The sequence below is a fragment of the Melospiza georgiana genome, chromosome 2 (assembly GCF_028018845.1).
Source record: "Melospiza georgiana isolate bMelGeo1 chromosome 2, bMelGeo1.pri, whole genome shotgun sequence".
Taxonomy (NCBI): Eukaryota; Metazoa; Chordata; class Aves; order Passeriformes; family Passerellidae; genus Melospiza; species Melospiza georgiana.
This window is the reverse complement of record NC_080431.1, coordinates 74,357,012-74,383,944: the sequence shown is the minus strand read 5'-3', so window position 1 is coordinate 74,383,944 and position 26,933 is coordinate 74,357,012. Positions and strand designations below refer to the sequence as shown.

The following is a 26,933-nucleotide window of genomic DNA, read 5'->3' as shown; positions in this document are numbered from 1 at the left end:
AAAATGTAATTTCCTAGACTGTATGCCTAAATATTTGCCTGCTTTTTTCAGTTATACTAAAGCTCTAATAAATTACATTGTTATCCCTCCTTGAACTGCAGGTCTAATGAATAGTATTCATCTCTCTTTTAAGCCTTCTTTTTCTATCATTTTAATATACAGTAGTCTAAAATAAGTCCTTTACAGGGATTTTAGGTGAAAATATTTATAAAGCAAGCTCTTTTTTGAGGACAGGAAGAAAACAGAAAATCAAATTTATGTAAATATATATATAATGTTGGCTGCTTATGTGAATTTATGTAACTCTAAGGTAGTCAAAATTACCAGATAAAGTCTTTTTCCTTTTGGAAATTATTCATAGGAATATCCCCATCTCCATTAACTGTCTTCAAAATATTTAAAATCATAATTGCAACCAAATTAATGTATTTCAAATCCTCATTTGAATTTTGTTTTGAATTGTGTGTATCTTAATATTTTAAAAACTGGCACTCCAGTTAAAGTAAAGCAATTGAATGACATGTTGAATTCCCGTAGTTTGTTTTTTCAAGGAAATTCTTCTTTTAATTAATTTTGAAATCAGCTTAATCAGTTATTGAAATAATAGTATTTAATTTGGAGCCCCTGTGGGTAGTGGTATAAATAAATGCAGATATTAGCATTTATTCCACTTGGGATATTTTTTGGTTTTTTATCCTTTTCATGCTCTTTTGGGACTTTTCTGCATACACTTTCTTTCTGATAACAAATAATATATATTCCCCATCCTACTAATGAGAACCAAATACTGATTTCTGATATATCCTAGTAAAAAGCAACAGACATACAAAAATAAACAAGTATATAACAGAAATGTCAGCTATAGTCACTTTAGGAATTCATATTTTGAAGGAAATGGCTCCCCTTTTTTTTCTTTGGTATATATTTAAATAAATTCAAAGAAGAAACATGGCAATGGCACCATTTACAATTTCAGATTTATGGCATACAGAAAAGAGGCTCCAGTTTTTTGTGTAGAACTGCAAATATGTGCCATTTATAGTCTGTTCCAAGTCAGTGCTTTTTATATAAATGTACTACTGAAAATCTGAAGCATTCTGAAGCTGGCACAAGGAACAGAATGGGTCCAGAATACCTGAGTAGCCACTTATGCATATAAGGCTACTAGTATAGCTGAAGCACAGGTGCTCAAATTATTTTATCAGGCAGGTCAACTCTGAGAGCATGCAGGGAGTTGTCAGAAGGAGGATGCAAGGGTGTTGGGAAATGCAAACATCTGACCTCTTTCCAGATGAGAGCCAAACACTTGTGAATGAGCTACAGTGATGTGAGAAAATTAGTGAGGTGGGAGGGACTCGGGAATTGCTGATTTTCGTGTGATTAGCATAATAACTGAAACACTTGGAAATTTCGGTACAATGATAGAATAAGCTTCACTTTGAAAACGTTGGCTCCAACAAAGCAGTTCAGAAGCTTTAAGAATAGACTTTGTCCTGTTAACATAATGTATTTCACAGAGTCTTTTCCATCAAGTTTAAGACATAAATTTTTGCAGAATTGCTTTGTAATTACAGTATAATAAGGAATGAAGGAAGCATTTTCACAGTGGTGCCATGACAGTTACTAGTCAGAAAGGTCAAGAAGACAAAGTATTTAGACCCTATACTCCTAGCTCTTTCACTATTCTAATAATGGTTTTTTACAAAAGAGGACAGTCAGTTCAAAGGTGAGATATCATCCTGCATTTGTTCAGAGAGCTAATGTACATCTTATAACTTTAGTTAATCACTTGCAAAAGAAAGGCTTAAAAACATTTTCTTCTGAAACATGTAAGCATTACTTGGGTAATTAGAAAAGCTAATAAGGACATAATTTAATAAGCTAATAAAGCTGAAAAATATGTCTGAGAACATGGATCTATAGGGCCAAAATATAACTGGCAATTAGATTCTGCTTTCTAGACTACAGATGCAATCATAGAATGGCTTGTATTGAAAGGGATCATCATGATTATTATTATGTTGAAGAAATTTGTAAATATATTTTCGTATCCAAAAAAAGTTTGCAAAATAATCATAGAATGCTGAAATTATAGAATCATAGAATGATTGGGTTGGAAGTGACATTGAAGATCTTCTTGTTCCAATCCCCCTGCCATGGGCAGAGACGTCTTGCACTAGACCAGGGTACTCAGAGCCCTGTCCAATTTGGCTTTGAGCGCTTCCAAAGATGGGACATCCACAGCTTCTCTGGGCAACTCTCAACCTTCACAGATCAGAATTTCTTCCCAGGATGTAATCTAAATGTCTAATCTAGTTACATGTTCACAAGTTGTGGCAATTCCCACACAGGCAGTTTTCACTTCGGTTTAGTCAGGTAGCGTTTAGGACAAAATCACTACACCAAAAACTAAACACACACCTCCCAGGGGACAGCACACATCCACTGTTGAGCTCAAAGCCTGACAGCCAGAGGAGCTTTTGAGTGAGGTTTGCCAGTGCCAGTATCTCAGCTTTTGTGTAGTTCAAGTTCCGTTCAGGGGCAGCCCACCGCTTCCAGAGCAGCAGCGATGAGATGAATCACTCAAAATGGTGCATTTTCCTTGCTGTGGATAGGCATTCACACAATTGTGATTAATGTTGCCAGAACTTTGCTCATGCAGGGATGTTTTATAAATAGTAAAATGTGTTTTTCCCACTCTACATGATAGTTTATGTGAATAATGTTTTATATATATAGCGCTGACTTTTAGATCTGTGATCCAACTGCAACAAAGGTCAACAACAAGTGAAAGTCATGCTTGCTTTCTCATTGTCAAGATAAAAATGAACTGTAGCTCTCAGTTAGGTTCCCAGGAAGCTTTTCTCTTCCTCAGCAGAAAATCACAGCTCCAGACTCAACAAATTCTTTTCCTTGTTGGTATTATCAGCAGAGTAGCAGAGGATTGACAGAAAATGCAGAGTAACTTGTCTTTTCTCATAGAGGTGGTTTATGTAAAGAAAATGATGCAATTTTTACAGGAAAACTTCTGTTTGGGGGAGTTTAGATTTTTAGTTCATCAGAAAACAAACAGCAATATCAGTCATTGGTGATCCATTTAGAACTCAGCCAAGCACTAAAAAAGATGGAAAATGAATAATATCTTTAAATAGGCTGTATTTCCAGATGGATGTTGCAGATTTGGCCCACTGCACATATAAAGTTCTGGAAAATATTTATTTATATAGTCAATCAATCCATTTGTTGGATCAGGACTTTAAAAAACCCTCTCTGCCTAATAATAAAACTGCTGTGTCTAGACCAAGCTATTTGCTTGGGATTGTCTGAGCTTTGTTTTGGGTATCATTTTAAGATAATGTCTTTCATTTCAAAGTTAAGAGTGCCTCATGATTGCCTTATGATCTGGGCTGAATCTAATTTTAACCTGGTTGGGTTTTACTTTGTCCTGATTTTCTAATAATTAAGAACACAGAAAATTTACCATGACATTGTTATTCAACTGACAGTCATTTATCCAGCCTTTCTGAAAGCCAGTTGTTAGGACCAAAAGAATTTAGATGTTATTTTCTTTATGTTATTTTATACCAGAAATTTACTTTTTTTCAGCTGAAAACATAAAGAAGTTTAAAAAAAGTTGTTACATTATCTAGACTTTTTCAAATAGGAATTTTTATTCAGCACAGGAGGGATTTAACCTTTTAATTAAGCTAGCATTATCACTAAGAGGGATGGCTTTGAACATTGATAAGGTCAGACTGCCAGAAATTTTTTTATTTCCTGAGATAACATTACTAATTTCTAAAGTATTCAGCCTTTTCCTTTGCCTTCCCCTGCTCTTTGCAACTGCAAACCCACCAAAAGCAATCAAGAAAGGTGCAAAATACTGTAGAATTTAGCACAAAGGTAGATAGACACAATGTTGACATGCAACAGTTGTATCCAACAGAAAAGTCAGGTGATAACTTTTAAAAGCAATGAAGTTTGAGGTTCTCCAGGTTAAGACATGTAGAATTTTGATTTTCATGGACTGGTAGTACATTTCCATCTAAATCATTGTCTGATGCCCAGAGAGTCCTCTATGCCAGATATAAATTTGTACTTTTATAGCATTTTTCAGCTCTAAAGAACGTTTTAGGCATTACTAACCCTGCCAAATATACACCATAACATGACACAAAACAAGTGTCTGATCACTTTCTGCAACTACCATAAAGGAGGTTGCAGTGAGGTGTGGGTCAGTCTCTTCTCCCCAGTAAAAAGTGACAAGACTGGAGGAAACAGCCTCAAGCTGCTCCAGGAGAGGCTTAGATCAGATACTAGAAAAAAATTCTTCACAGAAAGGGTGGTCACACGCTGGAAAAAGGCTACCAAGTGAAGACGTGGAATTGCCATCCCTGGGAGTGTTCAAAGGCATCTGAATGTGACAGCTGGGGATATGGTTTAGGGGTAGACTTGGCAGTTCTGGGTTCGTGGTTGGGCTTCATAATCATAGAGGTCTTTCACAACCTTAATGATTCTATGACTGAGGCATGTACTCTGGTCTGTGTTTGCAGACACTAAGAGCCCGGTTAGCTTCTTTAAAATATGCATGCTTAAATCACGTAAAAATGAAAAGTATGTCTATTCTTTCAATATGAATATGGAAGGAGATCCCTAAATAACAATAGCCACAACAGAGAATCGCTGTCTTCATCCATCAGGGAAAGTGCTGGTTGGTTCCCACACTTCAGCTCTAATGTGAAAAATGCTTCCATATCCAAGTAAGACAAAGGCAAATTGTAGATGCCGAGGTCTAAAAGCAGTTCTACAAATAGGGGAAATCTGTGCACATATCCATTGCTTTCCTGCAATTTTGCTTTGCTACCTGGAGTCCTATTCTCCATGACCCACTCACTGCTTTGGTTCAGGCTTAGCCTTATGGGACTTGAAAAATAAAGGAAGCTTGCTTGGCACTTCAGAAAATGCAGGTGTCAGTTATTTTTAAATGGAATAAATAAAGGTGATGATAGGATGTTCCCTCATAATTTCAGGTAAAGTATGGCCCATGGAGTGGTAAATTCATCAGAGGAAGTAAACCCAAGCAATTTTCCCATTACATTGAGCTCAGTGTACCTGCAGGCTGTGCAGTTTAATGGGGAACTCTCTTCCTGCCCAGCCCCTGACCTGGTGGAGTTTTATCCAGATGTGTCACCATCAGATCATTGAGCTGAAGGAGCTTCCCCTGGAACCACAAACTCCCTAGATCAGGAACTAAGTTCCTGTGGAGAGATGAAATATGGAAATACGGGTTTTTGCAGTAGCCTCAGTAAAGCAAATATTCCCTTGTTAATGCAGTATCTTGATGTTTCTCTGTGTACTGATTTCTGTTTACAATGACAGCTATTTTGCCTGCTTGTGCAGTAACCAGGGCTTATTAAAGTATCTGAAAATGTAGATTATTTTATCACAATTATGCTGTATTGAAACGCTGTGGAAGGATTAAGATGCAAAAGCCTATAGCTGTTTTTTCAGTAAGTGCCCTGCTATTGAAATGTTTAACTCAACCCTTATAAGTGTCAAGCACATGCAAATGCACCTGACACAGATGTTTTTTGCTGGCTTATTGAACATCTAGTTAAAATGGACCAAATCCATCTTTTTGTTGGTAAAAATTCATAGCTTTTCAAAGAGGGAACTGATAAGAATATTTGAGACTAGTAATAACTTGTTCAGCTCCAACATAAATTGCTTTGTAGAAAAAGAATTTTTTCTTCAGAGCTAATGGTCTAGGTTCATCAGGGTGACAACAGTGAGATTGTCAAGTTTATGTACATAAAGTATTTGTATTTTTATTTAAGAAGATAGCTTTCCACAAATACTGAAAAATACTTATCTCTATACCTTCTTCACACTAGAAGAAGCAGGAATGCTATTAAAATTTATGAGATATTTTTGTGTGTGTATACTTTGTGTTCAAAGAACTGTTAAAGGATGGCAGGGTGATAAAGTTAACCACTAAGATTTAGGAAATGCAGGAATTGAGATGCTCTAAGCAATTTTATTGCAGGTCCTCTGTGGCCATATATTGTAATGTAGTATTACAATATGCATCAACTCTATTACATTTTTAATTACACAGTTACTTTTGTTTTCATGGGCTTTGTGCTTCTTTCAGTACGTGGACTGCTACTTCATATGGCATTTTACATTCAACATATGTCTTCATGCATTATTTAATGCAAGCAGTTCCAGCTGCTCCATTATTAATTTTTTCATTGATTTTCCTGTTATACTGAGGGGGCCTTATGGAAGTACCTGAAAGGAGGGTGTCAAGAGAAGGGAGCCAGGCTCTGCTCACTAGTGCCAAGCAATGGGACAAGAGGCAACAGGCAGAAATGAATAAAGACTTCTTTAGTGTGCAGGTGACTGAGGGCACAGGATGCCATGGTATTTCTGCTGTACAAAGCCCAGCCCTCACTGATTTCAGCTAAAGCTGCTGATGCTCAGCACTTCTGCAAAAACTGGCCATCTGTGGCTTGCAGGGCATTTTAAAGTGAGGAATGTCTCAGTTCTACAGCTGTGGAAAGTTATGTCTTGTGAAAAGCCTAGCAATGAGTGAGAGTTCTGTGGTAAAAGCAAGAATAGAAGCAGTTATCCACCATGGCATTCACCTGTCTTAGCTTGAGAGCATCCTTTTGCCTCATAGAGCCTTTCAGCAGAATCCCCGTTTCTGTGAAAATGATACTGGAATCCTACAGACACATAATCCCTGTGTGAAGCCAGGGAAGGTTTCAGCTGCAACACATAAATGGCCTGCTATGTCACGTGCTGCTGGACTAAATTAAAATATATATCTTTGGTACAGAAAACACAAGAAGGGGAAGCTTTTAGTTCTGTGGTTTTTTATTGTTTCTCTTTTATCCTTTGTTTCAGGCAATGCTAATACATTATTTATTTATTGCAGTCCATGATTACTTTGTACTCTTCTGATGTAAACCTCGGGTGTCAGTTTTGCCAGGCTGCTTTCCCACTGCAGGCTTATTGGCAGGGAAACTGAGACATGGCAACTCACAGCATTTCCCAGCTCTGCCTCTCCAAATGCTCAGCTGTAACCTCAGCACAGTCCCCTCCCATGGCAGAAGCTGCTCTTTGGGGTAGGCAAGGGGTGGAAAAGGAGAATTTGTGAGGCTCAGTGCCTCTGTGCTGGGGAACTGCAGCAGCAGAATTAGAGAATCAATGGGGATGTAGATCTAGGGCTGCATGGGAAAACAAAGGAACTGCAGAGGCAGGAAGGCTCCTACAGCAACCTGGGGAACATGGACATACCAGAAAAAAAAATGCTTTGAGTGGAATAGTTGAAGACTATAAAAAGGAGTGCGAAAGTGATGTTATTGCAGGATAGAGAAGTGGCTACTGCCTGATGCGGATAAATGGTACAGTTTCACCCACATCTTTCCTTTGCTCCCCTTAGATAAACAATCAGTATTAGCTGGATTTTCTTTTTTTCTTGTTACTGGTTTTTGTACTCTGCAGCCACGTTCACCATTTAATCCAAGCAAAGCCACCCTCTTAGGATGTCTTTTTGTATATTGGCACTTCAAGTTAAAAATCTATTTTAAATTATTGGATAGCAAGTAGCAGCCTCCAGAGGGCTAAACTGATGCTGTTAACAGGTCCAAAATGTGATGCAGCATATGGAGCTGAATACCTCATGGTACAGATTTGCATGCAGGCGGTTTTAATTAGGATTTAGAATTCCTGGAGGAATGCAGCATTCTGGGCTAGTCTCAATCTTGTCGATACATAGTGGTTTTGTTCATTCCAAAGCTCACAAAAACTGATAGATGCCTACTTGCTTGTAATTTTTTGATACTTTTGTGACCTGTTTGAACTTTTTCCATCTGCCAGCTTGATGTATGATCACTGCTTCTTTATGTATGCTTACTATGAAAGGTTGCTGTCTTTTTTTTAAAAATAATTTTATATCAAGTCACTTCAAAATAATAATAGTTTGAAGTTTATAACATTGCATAAATACTTATTTTTCCCCCTGCAACATATCATAGTTCAAAGTGAGATTATGCTTTAACTCGATGGTTACTGTGCCATCTTGTGAGGAAAAGGTGCAACTACCTCCTGCTGATCAAATGAAGAGGTACTTAGCTAATGCCTATCTCACTTCTTTTTCATCATGAAAAATAAAATCTTTTAGGGTTTAAAAAAAAAGATTATGAGAATGCTGCAAAACATATTTGTTCCACTGCATTATACTTGCCTTTTTTTTTTTTAAGCTAAGCATATACTCCCTGCTATGGGCAAAAACCTGGTGCTTTCAATAAACTGAGATAAGAAATTATAGGTTTTTTTCTTCCTCTTAAAAGAAAAAGAAAATTAACTTCTGGTTGTACCAAATGGAAAATACATGCAAATTCTCAGTATTGAGCACTGATAATGTTCTTTCTGTGAACTAATTTGGCTCTTAGAGGGAACCTTTTGTCTTCTAAAATTCACTATGTGTTTCTCAGAGATAGCACACTGTAAATTAGCCAAAGTACTGCTAGCTATTACACTGAGACAGACAAAAACCTAAGTCCTGACTTTAGAAAGACTGTTTTACCCAGGAAAAAACGAGACCAAAACATTAAAAAGAAATTACAATGGCATCAGCAAACCTGCAACTTTATGTTTAAATAATAATAATTATCATTGCTATTAAAGTCAGTGTAAGTGCACTAAATCTTGTACTAAAAGAGCAGACTGGAAAAATCCCCTAAATTCTACTACTGCTTAATGAACTGATTCTCTCAGTGACCTTGAGCAAGTTGCTGCATTTCTGTGCCTAATTTTACCCACCTTTAGATGATGCACATCAACAGGATGTTATTAGTCTTGACTGCCACTTGTAAAGCTCTTGGGCTTCTTGGATGGAAGGTATTGCTGTGATATAGTGAAAAGCTTGGTGGAAATGTACTTGATAAGCAAAAGAGCAAGTCATTCACAATAAGTATAATTATTCAATGATTTAAGCTTCCTAATCTACTTCCACAATCTTGGCAAGCAGATTGTGATTTCTTCCATTTTATATAATGAGAGGAGTATTTTTTTCTCTTTTTACTCTATAGATTGATTGCAAATATTCAGAATTCAAGCTGTGTTGCTCATTTGCAATCAGTTGGATTAGTAATATTATTTCTGCTCATGATTGGATGAATGCCCAATGATTTGTGTGTACAAATTGTAAAGTTTGTTTTCCAAAGATGCTCATTGGTATGACATTGAAATTTGCTGCCTTTGGAGAGCAGTAACAGTAAAATTCAACATACTGAAGACCAAAGAAAATACTAAGCACCAAAGTAGGACAAGGTGACATTAACATTTTTTTGGTGGGATTTTGCTGATTCCTCATTTGTCTAAATGGACCAAGTCCATTATGTTTTGTTGTTGTTGTTGGCTGCTAGTACTGAGAAAAAATCCCAGAATTCTAGAGTGGTTTGAGTTGGAAGACGCCTTATTGATTATCTACCTCCAACTCCCCTGTCGTGGGCAGGGATACTTTCCACTAGACCAGGTTGCTCAGAGCCCCATCCAACCTGGCCTGGAACACCTCCAGGGATGGAGCATCCAAAACCTCTCTCAGAAAATCCAGTGTGTTGAATCCTGGACCTGTTCTCATGCAGAAGGTGGGTGATGCTTGCCCTGTTCAAAGGTAGCTCCCATGTCCAGGTTCCAGCAGATGACCAACAATGGGGGTAACCTATGTGGGAGGTGCAAAGCAGCTCAGGTGCTGGTTTGAGAGAAAAGGCAAGTGAGAAAGAATTAAGAAGGTAGTACTGGGACCCAGTTGCATACCTTGCCTATTTCCAGATTGCAGTGGGACAACTGGATCTGTAGGAGGTCATTGTTTCATGTGGGAAGTTTTCTGCAGAAATTCCTTTCCCTGTGGTCTCGCTGTTGAATGGGTTATATGAAGAATCACAGCTTGTAAGGCGCAGAAGTCTGGCCCCTCATTAGAAGGACTGTAAAACAGAAATTGTATTCAAGACTTGAAATGCTGATATGTAACAGCTAAAACTGGTAGTATTGCTATTCTTTCCCAAGATGAAACATAATATACTGGCCACTGGCTTTGAAGAGTGATTGGGAGTGGGATTCACTCATGAATGGGTTATTATGTCATAGTATGTGGTGATATTTCCATTATTAACATCTATAAGCTGTATCTGCTATGAAGGTTTGGCTGAGTGAAAAGCAATGTCACCTTTTTGCTTATGTGTCTCTTGACGTTCAGGGTGTTTTCTAGTTGGTCAGGAATCTCTGTAGATCAGGATTCACTGGCTGCTCATTTCATAGGGTATTGTAGAGTCTGTGACCCCTCTGACATGTTTAGCTCCCTCATTTTTCAGTCCTCTTGTTGCAAGCAGCAGGAATGTGTGATGTATTGGAGTGCGGCCCAGCCAAAGAGCTGTGTAGAGAACCAGGGACGTGTGCTTTTGAATGGCAACTCCAGCTGGGCCACATTCAGCAGCTTAGGTCAATTTGACCTGATAGGAATTGAAATGTTCTATTTGCATTTTCTGCAAACTGATGGAAACAACAAACAAGAAAAAATAAACAACAAACTTCTGTAAAAATACCGATTCCCTTTGGCCCAAAATTGAATGACAAATTCCAAGCTATCTTGATTCACTGTCAATTTGTCAAAGGTAGGTCATAAGAACATCTGTATTTCCATGCCAGTGCAGTTCTCTGGCTATTGTAAATTGAGAACTGCCTTTGTTGAAATTTAAGGTTTTTGACCATTACCTCCTGCTGGATTCATGTAGTCAAGTTCTGTCCAGCTGACAAGAGATCTCCTTGGCAGCCTTGGAAATGCTCCTTTAGACAGTATGATGTGAGGAGCAGTGATGCTGCAATAACCTCACACTGCAGAGAGAATGGTCTCTTATAAAAAGGCCACGTTCATATTAAAAATTCACAGCGGCGCACTCCACACCCCCATTATAGGTAATTACAGAGGATTTTAAATATCTGGTGCTAGTTGGCAGTGTACAATACCCTGTCAGCAGCAGGCACTGATTTGTAATTTAATTATCATAAGACATCCACCTGTTCTTTTGTCAAATGAAGAGTAACATTTCCGTGCAATGATGCTTTTCCCTCCAGAAATTTGAATTAGTCCTTAGAGAAAGGTTTCTAGGGAATGGGCTTTTTCCAAGGACATTTGCAGGACCCCATCAGACCAGGATGATGGAGATGAATGAGGCATTTCTGCTAGAGTGTCTTAATTCTGATTTGGTATTTTCAGCCTTACCACTGGATTTTTGCTATGTCAAGCTGTTTTGGTTCACAGCTGAAAGCATTTCAATGAAGAGATGCTGTAGGAGGAAAGATGTATGAAAATCAATGAGTTTGGTGCTAAGAACATGAGGCAAACCCATAGAAGGATTGACCCAGAAATGCTCTAGGCTTATATTTTGTGAAGAAGGAGTGACTGGGCTTGGGATAGGAGGGAGACTAAGACAAATAGAGTGGAAATATGTTCTGTAAACTTTTCAGTTGATGACATGCGAACATGGATATTACTGAAGCTATCCTTGGCATTTTTTGGATAAATAGATCAATTCAAATTATAAAGCAAGTCTATCACTGGAGATCCACACAAGTGTTCTTCTCTTTGGGAGCACGGAGCTCAGGGTGAATCAATTTCCTCTGGGCTTTGGCTCCTGTTTATGCAACAGCTGCACTGCAGTGCAGTGATGGGGAAAGGACTTAGTGATGGTCAGAGATATTCTCTCTGTAAGGCCACATCACACTGCTTCCAGATCATTTTTGCAGGGTAAAACTGCAGAAATGATCTGGAAAGAATATATATATATACACACACACATATACATGTGTGTGTGAATGTATGTATATATAATAATATATTAATTATATACAGTCAAAGTAATAATAGATAAAGAAATATAAAAACATAGAATAAATCATAGAATCATAAAATGGTTTGGGTTAGAAGGGACCTTAAAGATTCAACACTCTGCAAGGGTAGGGATGGCATATGGCATCCACTAAATGAAATTGCTTAGGGCCCCATCCAACCTAGGCTCGAACATCCCTTACAAGTATGGGGCATCTACAAACTCCCTGTGGAGTTTCACCCTATTCTAATGCTTCATCTGCTTCATCACACTGAGGAAGAATTTCTTCCTAATACGTAATGTAAACCTCTTCCAGTTTAAAACCATTTCCCCTTATCCTGTCACTACATGCCTATATAAAAAATCCCTCCCCCTCCATTATATAAGTATCCTTAAAGTACTGAAAGGTCTCACCCTGAGACCTTCTCTTCTCTAGGCTGAACAACCAGGCTCTTTCAGCCTGTCTTCGTAGGAGAGGTGCTCGATCCCTCTGATCCTATTCGTAACCCCCTCTGATCCTATTCGTAACCCTCTTCTGGATCTGCTGTAACAGGTACAGAGGAGGGAATGTCTTTCTTGTGCTGAGGACCCCAGAGCTGGATGCAATGCTTCAGGTGGGGTGCCACAAGATCAGAGTGCAGGGGGAGAATCATTTCCCTCGACCTGCTGGCCACTCTTCTTTCATGCAGCCCAGGATGAGGCTAGCTTTCTGGGCTGGGCATTCATTGTTTGCTGATGTCCAGCTTACCATCCACAAGAATCTCCAAGTCCTGTTTTGCAGTGTAGCTCTCAGTCCTTACAGTGGGAGGGACTCCACTCCTCCCACATCCACCCAGAAGATCAGGAACTTGGAAAAAGTGGGAAGCCTGTGTATATATATGTATATAGATTTTTGTTTCTGCAACATGTCAGCAGGACCAGGCAATGATTTTCCCCTTGTAGTCACCAATGGTGAGGCCACACTGCAAATCCTGAGTTCAGTTTTGGGCCCTTCATTACAAGAAAGACACTGAGGAGCTGGAGTGTGTCCAGAGAAGGACAACAGAGCTGGGGAAGGGTCTGGAGCACAAGTCTGATGAGGAGTGGCTGGGGAAGTGGGGGTGTTTAGCCCAGAGAAAAGGAGGCTCAGGAGGGACCTTCTCACTCTCTACAACTGTCTGAAAGGAGGCTGCAGTGAGGTGGGAGTTGGTCTCTGTGCCAAATAACTGATAGGTTGAGAGGGAACTACCTCATGTTATGCCAGGAGAGATTTAGATTAGACATTAGGAAAAATTTCGATACTGAAATGGCTTTCAAACATTGGAACATTCTGCCTGGGAAGGGGTTGACTCACCATCCCTGGAGGTATTTCAAAGTTGTGTACATGTGGCACTTAGGGACATAGTTTAGTGGTGGACTTGGCAGTGCTGGGCTGGATGGTTGGACTCACTGATCTTAAGAATCCTTTTCAACCTGAATGGTTCTATGTTCTATGATAGAGCTTCTTATGGCTTCTGTCATTGCTGTCTTTTCTCCTTAAGATGATGTCCACTGGACATTTCCATTTTCCCCATTCCTGAGTTAATGAGATGACTCTGGTATTCTGCTCCTATTTCTCCTAATTACATTTTAGCAAATGACTCACTTAAAAGAGGAAGTCTTGGAAGAGTTGTCTTTTTAGAAAGAGTACTCACTCGATTAAAAAAATAATTGATTGCTTGTGGCTTAAATAACCTGTGTGCCAAGCCTTAAATGTGACATTGGCTGGAGTACTATGTATTAGACTGATGGCTTCTTGCCCAAATAATATTTGGCTGGTGCCAGTCATTTCATATATTTATTAGTTATGTTATCTGAAAAGTCAATATGTGAAGGGCTGCAGGCATATTCCAGAAAAGAAGAAGAGAATAAATCATGTCACATGTGTATTCTGAAAATAATTGGCAACTGCTGAAACATTTCCATACATAAGATTGAAGGCAGGAATACACTGGGGTGGTTTCCTTAGGAGGAATGAGTAAATGAAATAACACTCCATAGCTGAGTGGTCAAAGTGAAGTGGATGAGCAGCAGAGAGGTCTGCTGCATGGAGAGGTCTGCTTTGGGATGTTCTTGTACCTGGCCTTCAGACTTATTTTTCTTATATGGCCATACAAATAAATCTTAGGCTTTTATCCAATAGCCCCCTCCGCAGGACACAACTGAGGGGATGGCACCTTTTTACACAGCATTCTGGCTGGAGAACAGATCAGATAATTTAATTAAATTTTAAGGATTATATTCCTTGTTATTACAAGCTTCATTTGAGATCTCAGACAAGCCCCTCCTGTGGCCTCTCCATGGAAAAGAAGGGAATAGCATAGAACTTTACTGCAGGGAAATCATCTGTGGGACTGTGCCTCTGTGGAAGTGTGTGTGTGCTCTCCAGCATCAGAGTACACACTGCCAGGTGGAAAATAACTCCAGTATTTTGCAGAGAAGGGCTATAGAACTCTACTTCCTACTACACAGGGATATGAAACATGATCTGACACTACAGCTTAGCTGATCGACATCTCTTTTTCTTCATTATCAGTGTGTCATCTCAAGTGTCTATTTGATGGTGAAAGTCTTGTGTATCAGTGACATATACCACAGCTCTCTCTTTGATACAATGGTAAAAAAGAATGACTCATTCTCTCCAGAACACACTAGGAAATCTGATGATTATTGTCTGCTGTATCATAATTTTTTTGTTATTCCACAATTATATTAAAATATTGGAAATACCTCCTAAAAGCTTATTTGTTCGTTCTTGATGTTTTCTTCTCCTAGAAATATCGTTATCAAGATGAGGATGCTCCACATGACCATACTTTGCCTCGTTTAACCCACGAAGTGAGAGGCCCAGAGCTTGTTCATGTGTCAGAGAAGAACTTGTCTCAAATAGAGAATGTCCATGGATACGTCTTACAGTCGCACATTTCTCCTTTGAAGGTAGGATCCATACAGCTCATGCCTTTAATCCTCAAATACGAGAAAATGCATACCGTGAAATGCCTGAGAAACTTATTTTGTTGTACAGACAAGCTGCTTTCTGAAATCCATCATTTCAGATTGATTTTTCTTGTGATGGGTCTTTAAGGTTTTCTGTAATGGAACAGGTGATAGTTTAGTTGACAGAGCACTGTGTAGAGATGTGAGCTTTCTGCTTTGAGTGAGGCTTTTGCTTGAGTAAAAAGGATTCCTAGCAAATTAGCCTGTTTTTCTGTACATTGTGAAAGGAATAATGCAGGTTCTCAGCCTCAATATCACGGTGATTTTGAAATGGCAGACTTCCCTTCCTGATGATCCTTGTTCAGAATTTTTTAAAGAAATACTGTAAACGTAACTAGGTTTTTTCATCTCTCAGAAAGCTATATCAAATTCACAAGTTACTTCTGAAAAGGGAGCTCATTTGCCTCTATTCATATCCTTGCTGCTCAAGTACTTGCAGTTTTCTGTGGGTTTTGATGCAATTCAGAGTGCTGTAGCGATAGCTTTCTGTTAACTAAGGCAACTATTTATAAAATATAGAAGCTTTAGCTGTATGTAGGTCTGGTGTCCTCTGATATATCTTGTTGGGCAAAAATGTTTCTTTTCCTGATGAACCCATATAATCGCCAAAAAGGAATCCATTCCTGAAAATTTACATTTATTTTTATAAGAATGCAGTGGTTGGAAAATATTCCTAGAGCTTCTCTGGTGGAAGGAGCATAGATGCAGTGATTAGCATGATGGATTTTCTATTTTAGTTTCTACTAAGACTGGGTAGGGGAGAAAAAAGAATAATATTCCTTACTAGAGGCGGTGATGTTCTGGGTAATAGTTTTATTCCAGCAATTATCTAAGCAGCAAACAAGGCAGATGGGCTTTGCTCCCTCTGGTGCTCAAAGCCTATGAAATGGGCACTGCTTGCCTAGCACAGTGTTTACAGTGTGGTTACAAGTCAAAGGAAGTGTTTATTATTAAAGATTGATGTAAGTATAGCTGGTGTTCATTGAGCCTTTGTGCAATAGCCATGCAAATTAATCTTTGTCCTCTGCTCTTGTTGGTCCTGTGCTTAGTTTGTATGATGTTTGTCTTTTCAGGTTTTAGCAATTTTCTGGGCGACTTACCTTTTTCTGCAGAAGCCAACAGTACCAAGCAGTGATAGATCATCTTGTGCTGAGTCTATCACTTTAGTTATTTGGAATAGATTACCTTCATGAGGCCTCTATCTAGCATCAGGGAAAAATCACAGACCAAGCAATTTCTGGCCTGGAAATGAAACAGCCCTGTTCCTCTAGGACTCCTTGAGTATTGTGATTACAGTGGTGTTTCTTGTTCATGAAGATCAAAACCAGACATTATTCTTCACATTTGGAGACTTTCAAGTAAGGCTACATAATGTAAGCAGAGGGCGCTGCAACGATGTGAAAAAGCTTGTTGTAAAATGAAGGGTATTCCCAGACATCCACAGTGCCTTGAAATACCTCCCTATCTTATTTGCTCTTGTAACAGGACAAAGTTGTTGTCTGCTTCTGTTTTCTGAAGTGATGGTAGAGCAGGAGCTGTATAGTATTTCTGCTTGGAAATCAGTGTCTCCTGCAAGTTCTTCCTTCAGCATGAGGATTTTTGTCTTTGACTCTGTCCCTTTCCCTTCTTTCCTTCAGATTCACAGTGTCTTATATCTGCCTCTTAATAGTCTCTTGCCTGCCATTTAATCTAAATTTAGCTGTTTGTCTCTTCAAATGGCTTTGAAGTTCCTGCTTCCTTTCCCCTGCCATGTCCCATCTTTTAATCTTCAGTAGAGAATTAGCTCAGGATGCTGAAGGAATTCTTCTGCTAGAGCTCATGGCATTGTGTTGCCCTTCCTGTCTGAAACACCTGCTTTGGATTCACTTTTACTGTTGGTAGTTGAATGAAATCCCTGTTTAGAAGATTTTGGTCACAGTAATTTCCACATAGTTGAGAAATAGCATTGTGAACACTCCAAAATCTAGTCAGAATCAGTTATTGTCTTGAATTAGAGACTTTCCAACCTACAGCCTGATATCATTAAGTATTCTGCCATCTACTCAGCAGTATTGTGTGAATATGGCTGCAGTGAATAATGGTGAAAACTGCTTCTCTGCCCGTAGCACACCTTCCTAGGGAAATGTAAAATACTGGATTCTTAAAGATTAACTGGAAAATAATGCCTGCAATTTTACTATTTCATGACACTGGCAATTTCAGCAGGATAATGCTGTCAGGAAACTTGACCAAGAGCTTTTGACTCATTCTGCCTCACTTTTCTGGTTAAAGGTCAGAGCATTTAGTGCAAAGGGAAAATATGTGTACATGAAAGTCATCCATCTGCTTGTACCAAGTGCTGAGGAATGCATTTGGTGCAGCTCCTGGTGCTGGGACTGTGACTGTTAGTCTGTGAATGGTCAGACTGGGAAGTTCCCTTAACACCAAGCCAGGGATCACATCATATCCTGTGTCCCATTAGGACTGTCCAGCTGACCACTCACCCAGGCCAGCAAGCACATTGGCTGCCTGGTTTGGTGGGGTTAAGTCACTGCCTGGCTGCATTTTACTGCCTGAATTTCTCTGTAGGGACTGCAGCACCAGGCTGCACCTCTCCAGCAGGTTTTGAAGCAGTCTTTTGTGTTTAGTGGCTGCACGATGCCCTGATGACAGGATGATTACCCAATATCTGTTTTGAAATAATATCATTAAAAGAAAATGTTTGAGCATAAAAATAAGCTAGTTAAAATGCTTTGGAACCAAAATGTTGTTCCAAGACCAAGCTACATGTCCATCCTAATCATATCACTTTTCCTAAGTGACTTGACTTTGGCAGAATAAAAGAGTTACTTATTCCCATATATTTTTGTTCATTTGGAAAGAAATCTGCCAAGATCATGCAGTTCTAAACTTCCCTTTGGGGTGGCTGATTCCAGCCCTCACAACTGACCAGTGCTCACAGCCATTTGTGGAAGCCATAGGTGTTACACCCTGTCTGTGCATGTAGACTGCTTGCTGGCATCACCCTGCTCCCCAGCTCTCAGCGAACATCTCAGTTTGCATCCATAATCCACCCTGTCAGTTTGAGAACAGGCTTGCATCATTACAGAGGGAGGTTTTGTGGATGATTGAAGTTCAAGCAGAGAAATCATGGGCCTGTCTATTCCCCTGTGTACATCTCCAGGTAAAACATTCCAGGGATTCTTGAAACATTTTCTGACACTCAGAATGGAAGCATTCAGGCCATATTTTTATTAACACTCATGATTCTAAATGCCTGATATGGGCCACGTTTGCATAGAACAGATGCATCTGAAATTTTGAAGTATACAAATTCTTAAAGAATTTGGCAGTCATTTCATATTTCAGATTGTGTGGCTTGATGTACTCCAGAAAGCTCCACCCTAGTGGAGCTCATTGTTATTAGATTATTAGATTGGGTATTAGGAAGAAATTCTTTACTGTGAGGGCAGTGAGGCACATTTTGCCTAGAGGAGCTGTGGATGCCCCATCCCTGGAAATATTCAAGGCCAGGTTGGATGGGGCTTTGAGCAGACTGGTCTGGTGGAAGGTGTCCCTGTCCGTGGAAGGGGGCTGGAACTAGAAGGCCTTTAAGATGGTCCCTTCCAACCCAACCTTTCTATGATTCTATGATTATTGATTACCTCAGGAAGTTGTTTTGGAAACCAAAACATAAAACTTATTTCCTTCAACGCCCTTGCACTTGTTCATGTGCTGAACAATAAGAAATGTGGTCCTCATACAGTCTGAAAATCTCTTTGAGACACACAGATACCGATTATGATAAATATTGTTTGGAAATGTGAATAGATTTTCTGAAATTGAAGGTAGGTGTGATTTTCTTATCTTCCAACTACCTAAAATCTAGTATGCCCTAGCCAGATTACTCCCTTTCAGAAGATAATGAGCAAGAGGAGTTTTGCTGCAAACCAGACTTTCTTTTATTTTCCATGTCTTTTTCACTTCTTCACCTTATTGTATTTTGCATTAACTTTGCTTTTCTACTTCCCTGTAGCATTTCATATGTAGGCAACTTAGTTCTGAAAAATACTTAATTTTAGAAAGTTTCAAACTCCTGATAAAGGTTGATCTGCTTATTAGTGTGCAAAAGATAAAATTTTCAACAGCTTAAGCAACTTTGAATGTCAAACACTGAGGTTGTAAAGGAAGTTTTCAGTTACGTGGATGTATTAACATTTGGGAAAATGCTAGCATTGCAGAAGTTTTGTTAGAGTTGCCATATTAAGATAATGAATGTTCTTTTCAACTTATGGAGGTGATGGAATTGCCTTTTAATAATTTCTTAAAGGAAAAAAGTCTGTGGTGTAATGGAAAGGGAATTTAAAATAATCTTCTTGCACTTCCCCTTGTTTGACACGAGATGGTGTAGTAAGCTCGGAATTCTTTGGTCTGCATCTGTAAAGCTTCATAATAAACTGTTGAGAATTTTCTTAGATGCCTAAGAAAGAACTAATTCAGTAAAAAGTACCTTATGAATCCCTGGTGTTTTGGGAAATCTGAATTCAACACAGATTTCAAAATCAGAGGCACAAGTTCTGTTTTTAAATTAAATATGTGCCTCTTCCCCTTCCTCCCAGGAATAGAGCTAATCAGTGTTCATTAAATGAATTAGAACTCTGGGTCCTAAATGAGCCTTTCTAGTATTATTGTGACGTTGGATTTATTTTTGTTTTTCAATATACTCCACTTTGTTAAGCTGAAAAGTAAAAATCCCTGTAAGGATCTCACATCCCCTTGGTTGTCTGAACATTTTAAATGTCAGGCTATTCCAGCTATCTCCATTTCCTAATTTAATGCCAGGTTCAACTGTAAGCATCAGTGGAAATCGAGCAAAAACAAGTAACCAGGTAAATAAGTACCCTAAGATAAGTTATTTTCAAACAAGAATGATCAGTAATGATCATCTTCAATTACCTCATCTTTCACAGCCTTGTCTTCTGGAAGGTCACACTGGCTATTACTCCTTTTATTTCTGTCCCAGGATGTTGTCCTGCAGCTCAGCTGGGTTGCTGACAGCTTGCAGAAAGTCAGGCTTGATGGAATGACTTTCCAGTGGAGAGAGGAGAAAAACCACCTCCACATGGAACAAATGGGCTCAGCAGTCTGCAAAGTTAAGGTTATCCATGAATTGGCATTTGTACAAATTGCTTTGCAGAAGGAGGGCTGCATCTCCCAATGCCAGAGCAGATAGAATTTTTTTTTTTTTTTTTTATGGCAGGAAGCCCTGTCTTACCCATTATTGAGTCTCAGAATCACTGAATCATTTAGGCTGGAAAAGACCTCTGAGATCATGGAGTCCAGTCTCTCACAGATCAGCACCTTATCAACTAGACCATGGTGCTAAGGTCAAGTCCAGTCATTTCTTGAACAGCTCCAGGGATGGTGACTCTACCACTTCCCCAGAAAGTTAATTCCAATGTTTAACAACCCTTTCATGAAGAAGTTCATCCTGATATCCAACCTGAATCTCCTGTGCCACAGGTTCAGTTGCCTGGGAGAAGAGGCCAACCAGCACCTCACTTTGGCCTCCTTTCAAGTGGTGTAGAGAGTGATCAGGTCCCCCCTGAGCCCCCTTTTCTCCAGGCTAAGCACCCCCAGCTCCCTCAGCTGTTCCTCATCAGGCTTGTGCTCCAGACCCTTCCCCAGCTCCATTTCCCTTCTCTGGACACTCTCCAGCCCCTCAATGTCCTTCTTGCAGTGAGGGGCCCAGAACTGGACACAGGATTGGAGCTGTGGCCTCACCAGTGCTGAGTACATGGGGACAGTCCCTGCCCTGCTCCTGCTGGCCACACCATTGCTGATCCAGGCCAGGGTGCCATTGGCCTCCTTGGTCGCCTGGGCACTGCTGGCTCAGGTTCAGCTGCCACTGACCAACACCCCAGAGCCTTTTCCAATGGGCAGCTTTCCAGCCTTTCTTCTCCCAGTCTGTAGCTCTGCCAGATTGTTGTGTCCCAAGGGTAGGACCTTATAAAACTTTATGCTGTTGGTCTCAGCCCATCAATCCAGCCTGACTAGTTTCCCCTTCAGAGCCTTCCTACCCTCCAGCAAATCAACACTCTCACCCGCATTGGTGTCATCTGCAAATTTACGCTTGGTCCCCTCATCCAGATCATCAGTAAAGGTATTAAACAGGACTGGACCCGATGCAGAGCCCTTCACACCACAAGTGACCAGAATATTCTTTGAGACTCTCTGCATCTAGTGTGGGAAGGATGTTTTGTTTCTGCTCCAAGGCAGATGTCTCTCTTTCCCAAGTTCTATCTCCTAGTGAGTGTGTAGTATCCCTTGAATGTCCATCATTCTTCTTTTCATCCTCCTTAGTGCAAGAAGGTCGTTCCTGTGAAGGCTTCTGGAATCTGTCACTTGCCCTTTCCTGGCTGTAATGAAACAGCTTTTCCCCACCTCTTAAGCTTTCCCTGTCCAGGTGTGAGTCAGACCTCGCTACAAGTGGTTGCTGTGCTTGTCCGACAAATTAACAAAGATGGGGAAAGAGGCTCTGAGGATAAGCCTGGATGATTAATGATTTTGTGAAAAATGTATTAGCCTGAGCTTCCTGGAAACTGTCATAAAGAGTAATTTTTGTGTCTAAAAATGTAAATTAGGCAAGAGCTATTTATTTCATGAATTAACATTGACTTCAATAAAAATTGAGTTCTGAAGACAATTTGGATAAATAAGGTCAAAATATTATATAGCTTTTCTTTTTTCTTTTTTTTTTTTTTTTTTTTTGATAGTGGACTTCATATAAAGACCAAAGTCATGCCCTGGTCATGAATACTGTGAAAATAACCAAGTCCAAGACTCTCCTGATGTTGCAGTGGGTTGTGTGACCTGTAAATAAACTTGAGACGTTGTTGCCCAGAGCTGGAAAACAGTATAAGGAAATAGACTCCACAGACTTGTGTAGCTGTATTGCAACATAGAGTCACAGAATGGTTTGGGTTGAAAGGGACCTTACAGATGATTTAGTTCCAACCCCCTGCCCTAGGCAGGGACACCTTCCACTAGACCCGGTTTGAGCAATTGCAAGGAAGTCCTCTGCCCAGGCAATGTAAATACCCCTAGCTTCCAGGGAACCAGGTTTGCACAGAGAAAGCTGGTGGCTACAGCTTTCAGCGTTACTGTGCCTGATAGTCCTGGCAAATGTAGCTCCTGATGTTTTGGGGGGATAATCTGTCTGGGGCAAGAAACCACATTTATTTTTCCAGAGCTGCTGAGATCCCTTAATTCCTCTTACTGGGGAAGAACCCTATGATAGAGATGAAGTTCACATAGGGAAGAAAAAAAATAATGGTTGAGTTTACTTTAATATCTGTGGCTGAGGTGTGACAAAGAGTTGAGGCAGTGTCACAGCACAGGCTGTTCTTCCCGAGCAAAGATGCTGCATTTCAGAGGCTCTTTAAAAGCTGTGGATGACTGAGAGGGGCTGAGGCTTTGTTACATGTCAGGAACAGCAGTCTGAAGTTTTCTCTTGCAGTTACAAAATTAATTGGGGTTATATAGAGGACATATTAATGTATGCATGAATATATTAACGAGCCATCTAAAATTTAATCTTGCATCCTTTTCTTTGCTTACACTGACTGCATTTCATAAGTATAGCTAATCTGCATGAAGCATTTTTTATCCCCAGGATGGCTGAGCCCAGTAGCAATGATCTTATAAGAATACTTTTGATCACTGCCCTGGTAGCTTCCTAGCTTTTGTGTTTTGGAGTTGGTTTTGTTTTGTCCTTTTTTCCCCCCGTCTCTCCTTTTCAGTATGCAGTCACTGGCAAAGCCCCATGCTGCAGTCAGTCCATCAGTGGATTCCACTGAATATTCAGTAGGTTGCTTCATTAAGACACAACACTTGTTACATGTTTAATCATGTACTGCTTTTCTCTTATCTCCTACTGTAACAGCAGATAAGCATATATCATACATCTTTATCTGTAATCTATGTTTTTTAATATAAAAATGCAATCGGATTAGAAAGAGACAAAGAAAGCTCACAAATGTGCCTGTGCCTGTTCCTGCTCTTGAGGAAGTGGCAAAAGTAGCTCTGAATTTTGATTCTATTTCATTATATTTCAAGGCAAAATAAGAAGCTTATAGATTAGCATTTTGAGTAATATTTTATGTCTCATTTTCACGTAGGCAGGAATGTCTTTCATTTCTGAGTCCTTGTCTTACTCTAAAGAAATTCCTGAAATGGTACAAAAACTGAGTGTAACAATGAAGAACGGTTATTAGTGAAGAACATTTTTTTTGTTTTGTCATCACAAAACCCATTGTTGTGCGTGCTTGATGTTTTGCCTTGGCTTTCTGATTGATGGCTTTCCACATGATTTATGTAGCTGCAGACAGTATCTTGTTATCTTTTTAGCTTCTGACAGAATAAAAGAGAAACCAAATAAAATTGCTTCTGTCAGTGGGTGATTTAATTGGAGAAATCTCAGCAACTTAAAGTAAACCTCAGGCATTACAATCCTTTATTTTTTGGCAAAATAAATGTTGTCCTCAGATGGACACAAGCAGAGCAAGTTCTGACAGTATCTGCTAGTGCACTATGTGTTGTTAGACTTGCCTGAATGACGAATTTGAAAATATTTTCAGGCTATGGACCCTGTTTACTTTATATGGGCCTCCTAGGTATTGAAGGTCTTTTCAAATGTTAATCTGAATTGCTGTTTCAGGAGATATTCTGTGTTCTTTATCTGCTGGGTGCTTTATCCATTAGTATTAATTAGCTGATTTATCTTTTATTCTTTTTGAATAGCAGGTTTCTTTTTAACAATAGTCTTGTTCCTGAGCCTTTTTTTGGGGGGGAGGGGTGAAGCCTGATGTATTGCAGCTATTGTCTCTCACATATAATCAAGTAAACAGGAAATTCCAAGAATCCTTTTCTCTCACTGTCTTTCTCTAATGCTTTGCATAGTACTAGATATTCCTTGCTTCCCAGTAATTTTCTGAGCTGTTTTTCCCTTTATGTGTTGGCCATGTGAAATACTCATAGAGTATAAAAATACTGAGAGATGGACCGGTATACAGAGCGTTTTGGGTTTTTTTTCCCCCCACCTAAAATAGATGAAATATATGCAATAAATCCATGGAATAACTACTAGATGCTATGAACATAGGACTTGTATCTTCTGCCATTTCTTTTCTCTGAGTCTAGAAGTACTAGAATATATGTAAAGTATCTGTAATGATGTTTGCCACCTTTCCAAAGTGTTTTGTGACCTACTGCTGAAAAGTGCAATAAAGCATCTTGGTGTTATTAGTCAGACTGTAACAGGAGGGATTTTTCTCAGATATGTCAGACAGGTTTAACACCAGTTGTTTCCCTAAGCTCGGTAGCTGAAGTGCCCTTCTGTCAGACTTTGGCTACTGCTGACACTTGGGAATTTATTCTACAATTTAAATGAAGCACCAAAGTTTCAGGATACTTTTTCACTGAGGAATATACTGATAATTCACTCAGTGGAAGATACATGTGTTTATACATCTGATGATGTGACACATCAAAAATGTTCTGGCTTTTGTCAGTGCCAGGTGTAAAAGAAAGCAGAAGTTTGCAGTTCCAGGAGCTCTGGATAGATGCAGCCTCCAGGATGAAGAGAACAGAATCTCTTTAGTCAAACCTTATGAAAGAGTATCTTGGCAGCCTGAACAAGAAGTGCTTTAGCTATTTCCAAAAGTTTTAAATTCCTATTTCTCATAGCTCTTATTTAATTTTGCTGTAGTTTTATGGACTGTGGAGCTGTGAAAAAAAACAGAATTTTGACATTTAAAAGAAAAATCTTTCTGAACTATTACTTTCCAACTCTTCAAGAATGTAGTCTAAATAAGAGTTTCTGAGATTGTTATTATGTGACATCTTCACAACCTTATTATTGTGTGACATCATCTCTCTGCCTATGGCGGGGAACCTGGAACTTAATGATCTTTCATGTCCATTACAACCCAAACCATATTGTGGTTCTGTGATTCTTTGATCTTGGTATCAGTGGCTAACTGAGACTTCTCAAAAGAGGAGGTCTCTCTCAAAAATATTTTTAAATGGGAAATGCCTTTTGCCATTTGGTTCCCTTCAATCCGTTTCAGAGGATCATGTTACTTGCTTTTTAATAGTCTTTTAAAATTGCTACTGAAGCTGATGCAATTGAGAATAATGTCAAAAAAGTAGTCAGCAGTCTTGATGACTAAGGTGGCTTTTTTAAGATCTGTATTATTTATTAACTTGATTTTTCACAGTGTTGTCTTTCCTTTTGCATGACATTGTTTCTTTTTTCCATAGTTAATCAGTGTTCCTTTTCCCTGTTCCTTTTTCTGACTTACCTTCAGGATCCATTCCTGTATTTCTCCTCCTCTTACCTTTTTCTTATTTCCATTCCTACATATACCCATGGATCTTATTAATCTTTGAAGCCACCCATGAAGTACAAATTTGTACCAAATTTGTGAAAGTGTAATGACTGATGCCCTCCTCTACAAGACAACTGCACTCTTATTGATCATTTTGCTTCTTGGCTGCTTCAGAGAGCAGGAGCACAGCACTGCCTGTCTCCTCTTTGTTGCGCACAGACTTTAAGAACAGATTTTCTTTTTTTCCTTGCTCCTGAAAGGTGGGTTCTCTTTCCCCTGAACAAAAGCAATGTGAAATACAGTTGAATGTTATTAAGTCTAGTGGATCTCAGTTGCCCACTGAAATGGCAGCACTCTGGGCAGCTTTTATTCTATTAATACTTACAGAAATTATGAGCCAAAGAAACTGCAATCAATATTTTAACTAACAAACTCATGAACACCAAATTGCATCTAACTTCCAAATATGAACAGAATGAGGCTTTTACATAGACAGAGGCTAGAAGTCAACTTTTTAGATTAAAGTGTTTTCTGTAAAAAATGACCACATTCATTCTCAAAGAAAGGGGACATAGCTGATTTTTTCAAAGCCTTCCTCCCACTACAGTTTTAATATGCACCTGCCTGAATTTTTTGCTTCCCCCCCCGCAAAAAGATCATTAAACCTGATAATAGACTTAATAAAATTCTTATAACTGATTGCATGGTATTGAAAAGGCTCAAAAGAGTAATGGTGTTTTTACAGCAAATAAACAAATTCTTACTTTGAAGTCTGAGTCACAAACTGTGCCTTTGATCAAGCGGATGAGCAAATGCCAAGCAGGGAAGTAGAATTTCAGTGATGGGAGTATAAAGAGTTATATTAATTACTGGGAATTAGCCAAAATAGCACTAAGTTAACAACTTTACACTTTGGGAGTGTTAAAGTCCAGTTTCTGAAGACCACACCTGGAGATGGTTTCACATTGAAATTGGTGCTGTTTCGTCTTTGGGAATTCTGGGCCAGTCTGTTTCTTTCACTGTTTTGCAATAAATCTAGAGATTGAGCAGATCTGAACTGAATTACAGATTTCAGCTGAAACTGGGTTATTTTCCTTACTGCTATCTTCATAATTTTACTTCTGTTTAGAAAAGGCATTATTTTTTTTGTATTCTGGAGATGTTGATATCTACTTAAGGCAAATGTGAATGGGAACAGTAAAGTGAACCCAAGGGCATTTCCATACTACCTGTACTTCACTAATACCTGTAAGGTCGGGGAATGTCTGAAATTTGGCTTAGGTTAAAATACCTAAGACAGATTTCCATTTCTGAATGTGCTGTTTACTTACTCTCTCCTAAAGACACTGGGCTTAGGGAATTTTAATCCTGTCTCTATTTTGGAGTTCAAAGTAGGCCACAAGGACTACTAAACCATTGTATCTCAAAGACTTTTTTTATAAAAAAAATCTGTCAAAAAAGGCAACAATCAGCCAGGCGGAGCATCACATTAGTATTTATCACAGAATCATGGACTATTCTGTGTTGGGAAGGACCCACCAGGACCATCAAGTCCAACTTCTGGCCCTGCACAGGACAACCCCTAGAATCACACCATGTGCCTGAGAGCATTGCCCAAGCACATCTTGAACTCTGCACAACTTGGTGCTGT

The 26,933-nt window shown here is 39.3% G+C and overlaps 1 protein-coding gene across 12 annotated transcripts in view; it reads left to right on the top strand.

Annotated features, from left to right (window-relative positions):
* Positions 1-26,933, top strand: part of DLG2 (discs large MAGUK scaffold protein 2) — a 983,427-nt gene that overhangs the window by 444,171 nt on the left and 512,323 nt on the right. For all 12 annotated transcript variants that reach the window (XM_058044765.1, XM_058044759.1, XM_058044856.1 and 9 more), the window contains one exon: positions 14,691-14,852. In XM_058044765.1, the coding sequence (XP_057900748.1) occupies positions 14,691-14,852 (162 nt within the window). The remainder of the gene's footprint in view (positions 1-14,690; positions 14,853-26,933) is intronic.